General features: G+C 34.3%; 1 protein-coding gene across 1 annotated transcript in view; it reads right to left on the bottom strand.

Annotated features, from left to right (window-relative positions):
• LOC144451554 (serine/threonine-protein kinase mTOR-like) overlaps window positions 1–14,431 on the bottom strand; it is a 109,220-nt gene that overhangs the window by 70,058 nt on the left and 24,731 nt on the right. Inside the window, exons 29-36 of the mRNA XM_078142431.1 lie at window positions 14,280–14,413; window positions 11,569–11,647; window positions 11,133–11,272; window positions 10,469–10,685; window positions 9,459–9,644; window positions 8,695–8,820; window positions 8,358–8,489; window positions 6,864–6,985 (exon numbers count right to left, since the gene is read on the bottom strand). Coding sequence (XP_077998557.1) covers window positions 6,864–6,985; window positions 8,358–8,489; window positions 8,695–8,820; window positions 9,459–9,644; window positions 10,469–10,685; window positions 11,133–11,272; window positions 11,569–11,647; window positions 14,280–14,413 — 1,136 coding nt within the window. The remainder of the gene's footprint in view (window positions 1–6,863; window positions 6,986–8,357; window positions 8,490–8,694; window positions 8,821–9,458; window positions 9,645–10,468; window positions 10,686–11,132; window positions 11,273–11,568; window positions 11,648–14,279; window positions 14,414–14,431) is intronic.

Below are 14,431 nucleotides of genomic sequence, written 5' to 3'. Positions count from 1 at the left end.
CCAATGGAATACTATCTGGTATATCTGCCTTGAACCTGGCTGCCTGTGGTTTCACATCAATTTCTCCACAATAGTAGTCATAATGATCTGCATGTCTGATGTACGGAGGCTCATGTCCATCATATCTGTGTCTATGCCCATAGTTATCCTCGTAGAGTGGGACTGCAACATGTGGTTTATCTCGATAGAAAGTGTCTTTGATTCCAAACCTCCAATATGCTAAATCTGAAACTTCTTCAAATTTCTTCAGCTCCTCATCTTCAACATCTTGAGCTGATGGCTGTGTATAATAGGGATACTTGTCAGTATCCTCTACTCGTCTTGGTTCATCTTGTCTTTTGTCTCTGTCCATTCTATCTTTTGCCAACATAATGCTGTCTGGCATACCTTTAAACTTCGGACTCTGCCCACGGTTTCCATAATGACCAACATCAAAGCAATCATCTTTAGCCACACGTTTCACATCTCGAGGAGCATCCACTTGTATTTTTTCTTCATACCGAGCTCCATCCCCATGTTTCCTTGGATAGTACTTATCATGTAATGCTATCACATCATGTCTGTCTTCATTCGGCTTAGGACTTGGGTGTACAGGCTTTCTACGATCCTTTGGTCTGCCTACTTTTATTTCATGAAGCATTTCTCCTAAGTCCTCTAACTCATCATCTTCCACTGGAACCCTATCCATGTCGTGTATCTTCCTACGTCTTTCTTCATGCCTCTTTATAGCACTCACCAGATCTACTGGCTTCCAGTCGAGTTCTCCTGCAGCCCTTCCTCTGGGTTGCATCTCCCTGTCTGGAGTTCCACCTGTCATTCCAATTTCTCTTCTATATTCTCTATCCTTCATATACAGGTCTTCTGCATACCGTCTACCTCTTTCATGTCTTCTCTGATCATCCAAAGGTTCTCTTTCTCCACGAGGGTTCAACATGTTGTCCTTTCTTCTGTACCCTTCTTTCAGGACATTATCAACTTTCCTGTCTTTCTCCAACTTCTTTGGTACTCTTTCAGCAGATTTACTCTCACACACAAACATATAATACATGTTCTCTGCAGTGGGACGATCTGTAGACTTAAATGCAATCATTGATAAGATAGCTTCTCTCAGTTCTGAGCTGAGCGGTAAATGACGAGACACATATGGCTGATATTTCCTGTTCCTCCTCAATTCACTTGCAATCGGTGTCCGAAGTTGTTGATTTGTCACAAGCTCTATGAACGTGACACCCAGAGAGAAAACATCAATTTTTTCATCATAATGTTCATCCATAACCTCAGGAGCCATATACAACATGGTACCACACACAGTGTTCATGATACAATTTCCAGAAAAACTCTCAGCTAGTTTGGAGAGTCCAAAATCTGACACTTTAGCCAGAACTTCACCTCTTTTGATTGTTATCAAAATATTATCCGGTTTCAAATCTCTGTGTACAATATTGTTATCATGCAAGAATGCTACTGCTTCAGTGACTTGTGTCATGAACTTCAACTTGAGAGCATAATCAGATTTTCTGTTGTCCTTTTTCATGTATTGATCTAAGGTTCCCTCACTGCAGTATTCCATCATCAACCACACTTCCCAAGCATCTCTAAACCCTGGACATTTAGTATTGACAACATCAACAATCTTCACTACATGTGTATGGTCAATTCTGGCCAGGATCATAATTTCTTTCATAGTCTCTGTATGAGATTCGGGTGTGTCACATTTTAACACCTTTCCAGCAGTCTGTCGGCCTGTCTCCTTGTTTTTGAAAAGCACAACAGAACCAAAAGCTCCTCTGCCTATCTTCTCAATTTTCTTATAGTTTTCCATCCTCCAATATGGTTACAACACCAACAAGTCAGTATGTAGACATTAAAATAATAATGTTCAACATCACCTAGAAATGTGAAGTGTATATCATATGTTTTAATAATCAATTGAGAATCAAATAAACTTGTATGTATAGTTCCAAACAAACTATCGCGTAGTTAGGAAATTAAAGTTGTTTCAAAATTCAAACTAAAACAAGCTCAGAAACTACTCTGGCTGAACATAATACCTTGACAGAGCTTGCTCTACTAAACAAACTTGTCAAACCAGATAGCTAAGTCTCTGGGCTAATACACACTATCTAGTTGGCTCATACACATTATCTACCGGTATTTTACTTTCATGTTTTATTTTTTTATCAGCATTTGTAATATTGATTTAAATGCCAGGGATTCTATGCTGGGTTCTCAATTGCTTATCAGGAGAACCGTAAAGATTAGATAGGATAATTATTTTAATTCTACCCACATTTTTCTATAGCTTTTCCAGACAACTCTTTGTAACACTCATTTAAATTTTAATCAGAGTTGTGCAGAGAAGTAAAAAATATGATCTGTGTTGTAAGCTTCTAAAATATTCCATATATTGGTGATAGAACATGGAAAGACAGAATTATATATATTTTGATGATTTAATATACATACACTGAGCTGTATAATATGTTGCAGTTCATAACACATTTTAATAAACTGTCCCCTTGGATGACTCTAATTGTGTTTGATCACATTCTTTAATATGTTAATGAACACTGAATCATTTCTCCTTATTACCTACCGGATAGTTGCTATTTATACACCAGTTAAGAATGTTAAAAGCTATCTCTTAACTTTTCATAGGTATTTTTTCAAAACAGAGAAGACCAAAAGATTGCTTTGTACTACATGTACCACTTTATCATTTATGACATGTTCAAAATATGCTAGTCACTAGCCCCATAATAATATTAAAAGTTAGAATTTCATTTCCTTTTACTAAGTAACACTGCTACTGACATTTACACCACCTTACGCTCGAGGTCATGACCCCCCTGTTTGGGAGGTCTTGGCCTCATTCCAAGATGAAAATGGCTGTCAGTCATCAAAATATTAAAAGTATCCGATATTTTTACAGCTGTGTCAGTTCATGAAATTAAGCTACGTTGATAACTGAACAGTAGTGAAATTATTTAAACATTTATCATATAAATTTGTGCACTATTTGATATGCTATTTCTTATATCAAGCAACTTTTAAATATTTCAAATTTTTCACATGTGATTTAGTATGTCAGCAGAAATATCGCACAACAGTATATCATTTTTCAATTGGTACCACTTCAAAAATACATGTTAATAACAAGAAAGATTGAGTGAATGTGTACAAATTGGTGTAAATAAACAGTGTAAGAGATCTTATCCCCGACTTCATGTACATATATTTCAACACTTAGTATTTATGATTAGAATAACCTTACTTTTAAATGTCAATTCTGTAACTGACCTTTTCAGACTTGATAATTGATCTCTCTGTCAAATTATGTCAGCCATACTAGAAGTTCCCAATCAAAGCAGTACGTTTAACACCATAACTTTAACACAGACTACAATATCTGGTTCTTTGTAGGAAGTGACAGGTCAGCAATCCTTTGAACAGCAAAACTTTACGCAAATTTCTAATATTTAAATGACCATAAATGGTAACTGTACCTTGTTGTATATGAGAACAGCTTCCTTTTGTTTACTATATACAGGTTGTTGGTGACAACGTTTTCATCTGCATCTGACAGCCATTGTTGGTAAAGAATTTATACTACCAAACGACTGGGGATTCCCCCTTTAAGAGCTTGAACCTTGAACTAATTTACATTTCAATTGAATTGTAAAGGTCAGAGGTTATGTGGAACATGGTATTTCTGTATTTTATTACTTAGTACATTTGGTACACTCAATGTCTGCCTTTCACTGTGTACTAAGTACTTTTACACTTAACTTTTATCACTGTATAAAATTTTGTAAAAATGTCATGCTAATTTACTGTCACTGTGGCATTTTGCATCATTAGTTAATAATTATTAAATAATTATTTGTTAACCCTATTTTGAACATACTCCATTTGATTCATTTGAGACTTATCACATCTTGATAAATTCATATGTAGTGCTGGGTATTTTAGCTGACAATAGATACTAGTAAATCATAAAAAAAAACATTTCATATGAAACTACAAGCTAATCCATACTATTGGTATAACTATTTTTGCACTAATCTATTGCACAAGTGTAAATGTCATAGTGTGTCAATACAGAAGTGGCAAATGTTCTCTACAAAAACAAAGCGACATTTGTACAACAAAAATCTTACTAGCACTTCTACATTGTATCATCTCACTCAAAAAATCTAACCAACAGAGCTACATTTTATCGTCTGGTGCAACAAAATTATACTTACATTATTACATTTTACATCATCTCGATTGACAAATATCTTTGTTGGTATTTAAGATACCACTCTCAACCAATCACTTCAGACATCAACATGCATTCAACACATTACATGGACAACAGCAATATAATTTTATAAGCTGTTTAAAATAATCTAGTATCAGAATTTACCTATATAATATCATAACTAGGCAAAGCCCATAAGCTCGCACAGGGTAGATTCATTTGTGACCAGCTGCCTGGGCCAGGGTTCGTACACTTAATTTGGGTCATTTTCCAGGGGTGTTGACAATCAAAATTTATTTTACTGAATGACATCTAATTCTCTGACATAGACGAGAAGTAAAGAAAGTCAACACTCTATGCAGTTGTTGGTTTCAAAAACCATCATAGCCATTAGATTAATATTGTTCATTTTCAATCAGCCAACTTATCATAGACCCTTCACCAACGTACGTTGGTCTTTGGACAAATGTTTTGTTGACATGTTGCCGAACATCATGATTTCTGAATTCAACTCGATGATTTAGGAATGTTACTGTACCAACAAACATAAGAAAGCAGTTATTCTTTTTAGAACATGCAAAAAAAAAAATCAATTATCGACAATATAAACGTCAAAACCGCACTTCCACAACCCGGAAATTCAACTGCGCTATGTCATCAGTGGTCCGTATCAGTACCGCCGTGCGTCAAACTTCCAAATAGTGTAACAATTTCTCCTAGTGGTACAGCGATGCCTCGATACCCGTTACAATGTTACGATAATCGTGCCAACAGGCCTACTGTTACAATATTGCAATGCATGGTGATGTTATGTCGTCTATGCTATATGAAGATACGGTAGCGTGTGGAGGATGCACGTAGTATATATATGGAAGGCGCACGCGTAGTCACTGCACGCCGCAATGCATCCCTGGGAGAACCACCAAATTTTTTCGCATAGTATATACTACACGCATGCGTACTAGTCATTGAGCCGCCGCTGCCGCTGCGCGAGCTATTATATTTATGTAGTAAATGAAACAAGATTTCTTGGTTTTAAATGTATTCATTATCATAGCAGTTTTGGTGGCATGACTTGTGATTATGTGAACTCTGTGCAAAATGAACCAAGTGAAAATGCAGATATTTACAAAGTCTTTCCTAAACTGATCATGCAGCAATAACTTTCCTTATAAGGTCATGAGTAATGACAATTACAGTATACTCGCAACTCATTGTATACAGCGGTGTTTTTAGTAAATTACCCTTTGATTTATTTTAAAGTCAAGATCCTTGCATATACCTGGGTACATAAAGTAAATACACAAGAAGTTGCAAGTTCCTTTCTGGTTAACATTAACGTAGAATTCTCAAATTTACATTTGTTGCGTCATCTTTTCTTGAACAGTGATAAGTATTTGAAAAAAAATCAGACATTCATAAAATACTGATGCTTCCATTAAATGTATGTACAATGTACTGAATAGCTAAGAACCACAGCAAATAGATTTGGGTGTACAAACAAGTGCCTGCAGAGTTTCAAACGGAAACTTTCTGATGCATCACCTACAACACATTGAGTACTAAAGCACCTTTGAAAGGAAGCATGATACACTTGCAACTGACTTCAATTGAGCATACAACATGACAAGATGTGATGATTATATATATCACGACACTTGTATTAGTAGCAAATACATTTGTTACTGTCTCCAAGAGAAATATACTTTTCATAATTGACTAATGCCTGGGTACACAATCACAACTTCAAGCATAATACCAAATGAAGAATGCATCTCATCAATGTAAGAACACTTCCGATAGTTTGGAAATACATGTCAATTATATTTACATTGACTTCTCATGTATCCATATCACTGAATGTGTGTGTAGACTGTCATGTCATGTGTGTCAAATCAACACTGAAGTGAATTGATTTGATGAAAATTAATGCACACAGAGAGAGAGTGAAAACATCACATGTCAATGATCTGTTCAATTTTGGAAAGGCTAAAGTCACAGAAATATTGCCAATATCCAATATTTCCAGGTAATGAAATTCAAATCACTGATATTCCAAGGATTACCAGTGACTAAAAACCACTTACCTCTGTCTTCTTCATTATAGTTTAGGTATGGTTTCAATTCCTCCTGACTTCTTTCAGAGACTGGTGTTCTTAACTTACCTTTGAGCTTGGCCCCCCTCCCCCCCCAACTCACACACACACACACACACACACACACACACACACACACACACACACACACACACACACACACACACACACACACACACACACACACACACACACACACACACACACACACACACACACACACACACACTCACTAATTTCATACATTCACTTAAAATTCCCAAAACTTCAACGACACATTGACCTTTCATCTTAACAAAGGGACAGACAGACACGTTTGCATAGACACAGACATGTACAAACACAGACACACAGACACAGACACAGACACAGACAGACAGACAAACACACAGACACAGACACAGACACACACACAGACACAGACACACACACACACACACACACACACACACACACACACACACACACACACACACACACACACACACACAAATAAAATGTTAAAAATCTATTGTCCTAACCGTGCCATCAGTTTATGAAGTTCTTTCCTCTCACTAGATTCTCCATTTGGTGAAGTTGTCTGTATAACTTGTTGTGGCAGTGAATTCTGTACAAAGTGTTGCAGATGTTGGAATGCTTCATGCTGAAAAAAAATGTATAGGTATAGAATATTAGAACTCAATCAATGAAATGAAGAATGTATAGGTATAGAATATTAGAACTCAATCAATGAAATGAAAAATGTAAAGGTATAGAATATTAGAACTCAATCAATGAAATGAAGAATGTATAGGTATAGAATATTAGAACTCAATCAATGAAATGAAGAATGTAAAGGTATAGAATATTAGAACTCAATCAATGAAATGAAGAATGTATAGGTATAGAATATTAGAACTCAATCAATGAAATGAAGAATGTATAGGTATAGAATATTAGAACTCAATCAATGAAATGAAGAATGTATAGGTATAGAATATTAGAACTCAATCAATGAAATGAAGAATGTAAAGGTATAGAATATTAGAACTCAATCAATGAAATGAAGAATGTAAAGGTATAGAATATTAGAACTCAATCAATGAAATGAAGAATGTAAAGGTATAGAATATTAGAACTCAATCAATGAAATGAAGAATGTAAAGGTATAGAATATTAGAACTCAATCAATGAAATGAAGAATGTATAGGTATAGAATATTAGAACTCAATCAATGAAATGAAGAATGTAAAGGTATAGAATATTAGAACTCAATCAATGAAATGAAAAATGTATAGGTATAGAATATTAGAACTCAATCAATGAAATGAAGAATGTATAGGTATAGAATATTAGAACTCAATCAATGAAATGAAGAATGTAAAGGTATAGAATATTAGAACTCAATCAATGAAATGAAAAATGTATAGGTATAGAATATTAGAACTCAATCAATGAAATGAAGAATGTAAAGGTATAGAATATTAGAACTCAATCAATGAAATGAAAAATGTATAGGTATAGAATATTAGAACTCAATCAATGAAATGAAGACACTATAGCACAGAAAACAGAAGAAAGTCACCAATTCCAAAGACATATAATCATAAATATTGTTCATGGTTGTTCCTTGGCATTGTGTTTTTCTGGCTACACATATTAGAAACTTTTGTGTACTTACAATCTGGTGGACAAATCACTTAAATTATGAAATTTGCTTTCCATGATGTAACAACCCCCAATATCAAATTAGCATAACATTTGGGAAAGAAAAGGTTGTGGCATAGATGTAGAACACGTTAGTCCTAATTGATGGAATGACCCTATGTAATCTTTATAGCTGTATAGGTAAACTAGTACTGATCAGAGAACTGGGATTGAATTACAGTCCTTCACAAAACATCAGATTCCTATCACATTACACAAAGTTTTCCTAAAGTGTATTCCTTGCTTTTTGAACAAAATCTGATCTTGGTGAGCTACTTGAAATTTTTGGTACAAAATCAAGTGAAATTAATGAATCTAATAATTCTTACCTGTTCTCCATTTTTCCACATGTGTTTCATATAGGCAAATGTTACATGTGGATGAGTTGTAGGGAATGGTTGGTCTGGTAGTTTAGATGGGTCCATACCTAGTAACATCACCAAAGTCTTGTGGGATAGTTTCTGTGGGAAAATTACATAACTTAATAAATTATGCAAACTCATGAATTATTTTCAATTAAGCTACAGTATTAGGAAAAAGTCTTCAACCGTAACAAATTGTATTCTGATCCAACATGAATATCTAATAAAACAAATGTACAATATATAGTTTCAAATGAAGTATCATAGCTTTGAAACTTATTCAAGAGCTAACTGCTTAACTTACCAGTCTACCACTTTTTCTGCATAGACTGGCATACTTCAACCAAGTCCTCATGTCTTCCTGTGGAGCTAGTACAAGGGATCTCACTTGGATAATTTTCTGCCAGTCTTCTACGTTTTGTTGACATCCCTGAAATTAGTACATGGAACCATTGTGAATTATCTGCAGTCATCTATATAGTCATGCAACATCTTACATTTGTATACTACTTACAGTAATACTACATTGTGATTATATGATATGTGGTCTATTTATTCCATGAGAGATAGTGAATCTGATATATGGCCTACTTATTCCATAAAATATAGTGTTCTACATGTTATGTGCACCAATCATACACATACATACATAGTCCAGATACACACTACTGTACTGTCCATATGGAACACTGACACCTCAGATGTCTAGTCTACCGGTACATGCACATGATCAACTATGTTGAAAGGTCATTGTTTCCAAATGAACTACAAGTATACTAATCTAGTATCAGAAAATGTGCCCAATTTATTTGTTGACATATTCTGTAATTAAGAAAAGACTATTTCAATCCTGCTGTGTTGTTTAAATGGTAAAAAGAACTCACAAGTTAGATGCTGAAATTGTTCAGGCATTGAAGATGCAGGAACTTCCATTTCTAAATTCTAATGAAACCACTATGGTATAATCATTCTTTGTATGGAATAAATTGACCTCACATTCTTTAGATCAGTTTTGCAGTTATTATACAAGGGAGATTTTATCTAGTTAAAACAAAGAAGAAAGTTTACCTGTAGTCTATCCCACCATGTTTGTTTGATAGCATCTCTTCTTTCAGGTACTAGTTTATACTGTATAATTTCCTCTAACTCAGCTAACATCTGTACTTGCACCATTGCACCATATGCTCTGTTATAACTTTCACCAGCCATGGCTGTCAACTCATTGTCTAGAATGTCTCTGGCTTTGTCAATGCACTGAAAACAAAAGAATTGGCATGAATCAATACTGGGTTTTCATACTGAGACGTACTAGCAAAACTAACAGTAATAGTACCTCTGACTTTGTCAATGCACTGAAAACAAAAGAATTGGCATGAATCAACACTGGGTTTTCATACTGAGAAGTACTAGCAAAATACTAACAGTAATAGTACCTCTGACTTTGTCAACGTACTGAAAACTAAAGAATTTGTACATATTAACATTGCAGTTTAAACATTCTGTGAAGTACCACACATAAACTTTGTCACAAGTGTAATATCTTGGGCTACCATATGCGCTGTAAACAATTCAAATTGTGCATCGGTTGTGGATTTTGTCATTGTACATCAACTTTGTTATGATGACTGTAACTTCTCTAGTTAAGTTATTGCATAAACTTTTGATTCTGAGAAATTCTGTTTAGATTTTATGACAATAGTTGTAATATCTCTGGCCTTGAATGCAAAACAATAGAAATTATATATAAACTAACTTATTTGTTGTCCCAAATTTTAACACAGTATGGACAAAGTTTTCTAACTGTTTCCAGTGACATCATTAAACAGGTAGGAGAAGTATACTTTCCATGACATATTTTATTTATCTTGTATATTTCATCTTTATGGCCAGTATGTGTCTTTAGCTTCATCAGGTTTCTTATCTTATCCAATTTTATCTGGATTTCTGTTAGTAGCACATTTAATTTGAGTTTTATTTACATACTTTGTGTTACATCTTTTAAATGTTTTGTTTTCTCTTGTGTGGCTCACTATATTTTTTAGCATTTTAGTAACTATAACAATTTAATCATCACTTACCTGTTGTGCTAATGAGAAGTGATCTTCATGTACTTCTAGCACAGCTCTATAGAATGCGCCATCATGTGTATCTCTAGGTATCATGCAGGTATATTCTTCCATACTTTCCCAGTGTCCTAGACCCCAGGCTGCTGCAGCTGCCATTCTAGCCATTTTTTGACGTGTGTCATCATTGACTAACTGCCATTTCTCAACTGATACGTTATGTAGAGAACGCCTGGCAATATTGACACAGATGTGAATTAGATCAAAGAAATATAGTCTATGAAAGCTTACTTTATTGGAGGAAAATGGCAAAAGTTTGTTGTGGTGGTGGTGGTGGTGGTGGTGGTGGTGGTAGTAGTGGTGATAGGGTGGGTGGGGTTACTTCGCATTGTTATTTATTTATTCATTAAGCCGTGTACACAAGAAGTGACATTGGCAAGAAAATATACTAAATGAAACACTGATGTTTACAATGATGTTAGTTATATACATATACATATTTAAGCTTGTAATCTTGACAGTCCACTTGTTTGATAATATGTACTTAGTGCCTGGCTACGATGAAGGCACTAGAAGACATATATTACCACATGGGTTGTTACCATTCTCCCAGTGCTTCCATACATCAACTTCTACAAAGTGTTAGTTCTATATTATCAGGGATCTGTTCAACACTTACCATTCTCCCAGTGCTTCCATACATCTCATTCTACCCAGTGTTAGTTCTATATTATCAGGGATCTGTTCTTGTTTCCTTTCATATGCTGACAATGCATTCTCCCAGTCATGCAGTTTCTCAAACCAGGTCTCTTGAATTTGCTGAAAACATAACAAAATTGAAAATGAAATATATTAATCCATAAATCTATCACATAAATTTTGAATTCCAGAACCTACAAGAAGGATAATTAAGAGAAATTTTCATGGTGTGGCTTAAAGTGCTTATTCCCTCCAGCATAAAATGTCTCTCATAAATGTTCACTGTTTTGCCTATGAATAATCATGTAAACCATAGGAAAGATACTATGTAAAGGCACATGTTTTGATGTTCCTCTGAAATTGCAAGTAATTGTAGGTTATGTAAAATCATGAAATGACTCTCCTCTGTTACTTACCAATTCAGCTCTATAGTTCTTCATAGCATACTGTAAGACACCAGTGGCTGCCTCTGGTTGTTGTAATTTATTGTTGATGCTGTAATCACACACAGACAGAAACTGAATGGAATATGATATTTGATATGCATAGGTTGGAAACATTCTCAGTAAATATACTGAATGCATACTGATATTTGATATGCATAGGTTGGAAACATTCTCAGTAAATATACTGAATGTATACTGATATTTGATATGCATAGGTTGGAAACATTCTCAATAAATATACTGAATGTATACTGATATTTGATATGCATAGGTTGGAAACATTCTCAGTAAATATACTGAATGTATACTGATATTTGATATGCATAGGTTGGAAACATTCTCAATAAATATACTGAATGCATGCTGATATTTGATATGCATAGGTTGGAAACATTCTTAGTAAATGTACTGAATGCATACTGATATTTGATATGCATAGGTTGGAAACATTCTCAATAAATGTACTGAATGCATGCTGATATTTGATATGCATAGGTTGGAAACATTCTCAGTAAATATACTGAATGCATACTGATATTTGATATGTATAGGTTGGAAACATTCTCAGCAAATGTACTGAATGCATACTGATATTTGATATGCATAGGTTGGAAACATTCTTAGTAAATGTACTGAATGTATACTGATATTTGATATGCATAGGTTGGAAACATTCTCAGTAAATATACTGAATGCATACTGATATTTGATATGCATAGGTTGGAAACATTCTCAGCAAATGTACTGAATGCATACTGATATTTGATATGCATAGGTTGGAAACATTCTCAGCAAATATACTGAATGCATGCTGATATTTGATATGTATAGGTTGGAAACATTCTCAGCAAATATACTGAATGCATGCTGATATTTGATATGCATAGGTTGGAAACATTCTCAGCAAATATACTGAATGCATGCTGATATTTGATATGCATAGGTTGGAAACATTCTCAGCAAATATACTGAATGCATGCTGATATTTGATATGCATAGGTTGGAAACATTCTCAGTAAATATACTGAATGCATGCTGATATTTGATATGCATAGGTTGGAAACATTCTCAGCAAATATACTGAATGCATGCTGATATTTGATATGCATAGGTTGGAAACATTCTCAATAAATGTACTGAATGCATACTGATATTTGATATGCATAGGTTGGAAACATTCTCAGTAAATATACTGAATGCATACTGATATTTGATATGCATAGGTTGGAAACATTCTCAGCAAATATACTGAATGCATGCTGATATTTGATATGCATAGGTTGGAAACATTCTCAATAAATGTACTGAATGCATACTGATATTTGATATGCATAGGTTGGAAACATTCTCAGCAAATATACTGAATGCATGCTGATATTTGATATGCATAGGTTGGAAACATTCTCAATAAATGTACTGAATGCATACTGATATTTGATATGCATAGGTTGGAAACATTCTCAGTAAATATACTGAATGCATGCTGATATTTGATATGCATAGGTTGGAAACATTCTCAGTAAATGTACTGAATGCATACTGATATTTGATATGCATAGGTTGGAAACATTCTTAGTAAATATACTGAATGCATACTGATATTTGATATGCATAGGTTGGAAACATTCTCAGTAAATATACTGAATGCATACTGATATTTGATATGCATAGGTTGGAAACATTCTTAGTAAATGTACTGAATGCATGCTGATATTTGATATGCATAGGTTGGAAACATTCTCAGTAAATATACTGAATGCATGCTGATATTTGATATGCATAGGTTGGAAACATTCTCAGTAAATGTACTGAATGTATACTGATATTTGATATGCATAGGTTGGAAACATTCTCAATAAATATACTGAATGCATACTGATATTTGATATGCATAGGTTGGAAACATTCTCAGTAAATGTACTGAATGCATACTTAGTTGTATGGATTCTATTCTGACGTCTTTTTTTTCAGTTATGACAGTTTTACAACATTGAGGTATCGAAATATCTCGCTAAATTTAAATGTAACCTAGTAGAAAGTCAGATTAATTGTGTTCATTTATTCTAATACCATCACTTTAGCAGATAAACAGTAAATTGTCATCCAAGAAAGAAGTGAAGTGAATTCAATATATTTACAACAGATGTACTTCTGTAGTTGTTGTAGTTGTTATTGTTGTTGTTGTTGTTGTTGTTGTTGTTGTTGTTGTTGTTGTTGTTGTAGTTGTGGTTGTGAAACTCATACTTGTACTTGTAACCAAGCTTGTCCTACATGATTGTCTGGTCCATGGACTTTGATTAATATTTACTAAGGAACTATTTCCATGCTCCTTCCTTATCATTGCTATTTTTGTTACTTTCAAAGATTGTATCATATTTTTGTTCATTTTCTGACGAGATAAAAATTAATTCAATTCAATGCAATAACTGTAGGTTACTCATTGCATAGTTGATGGACAAAGGCTGGATATCTTGTTATTCAAAGAACAATAGCCATCATCACTTTACTGGGTATACATTGTAACAGGGCCACCAAATGAGAAGGTATGAGTGGTTTGCTGTACAATAATATATCCACTAAATTTGTGCATGTTAGTAAGCATCTGATTGTATCCTTTTCAAAGGTGACATAAAGTTCTGTTTGCAAAAACAGGTGAAATGTACTAAGAATTTTTACTCTACCTAATAAGTGCCCCTAGTATAACAGTGCTAGGTCCTCTATGGAATTCTTCTTCTTTGTAATGCAGTGCCTTGGCATAGGCACGGCACTTGGTGGCACGCTCTCCTAGTAAGATATTGTCTAAGGGTAGTGGTCCCTAAAAGATGGAATAAAA

This window comes from Glandiceps talaboti, chromosome 21 (genome assembly GCF_964340395.1).
Source record: "Glandiceps talaboti chromosome 21, keGlaTala1.1, whole genome shotgun sequence".
Taxonomy (NCBI): Eukaryota; Metazoa; Hemichordata; class Enteropneusta; family Spengelidae; genus Glandiceps; species Glandiceps talaboti.
This window is presented reverse-complemented; position numbering and strand designations above follow the sequence as displayed.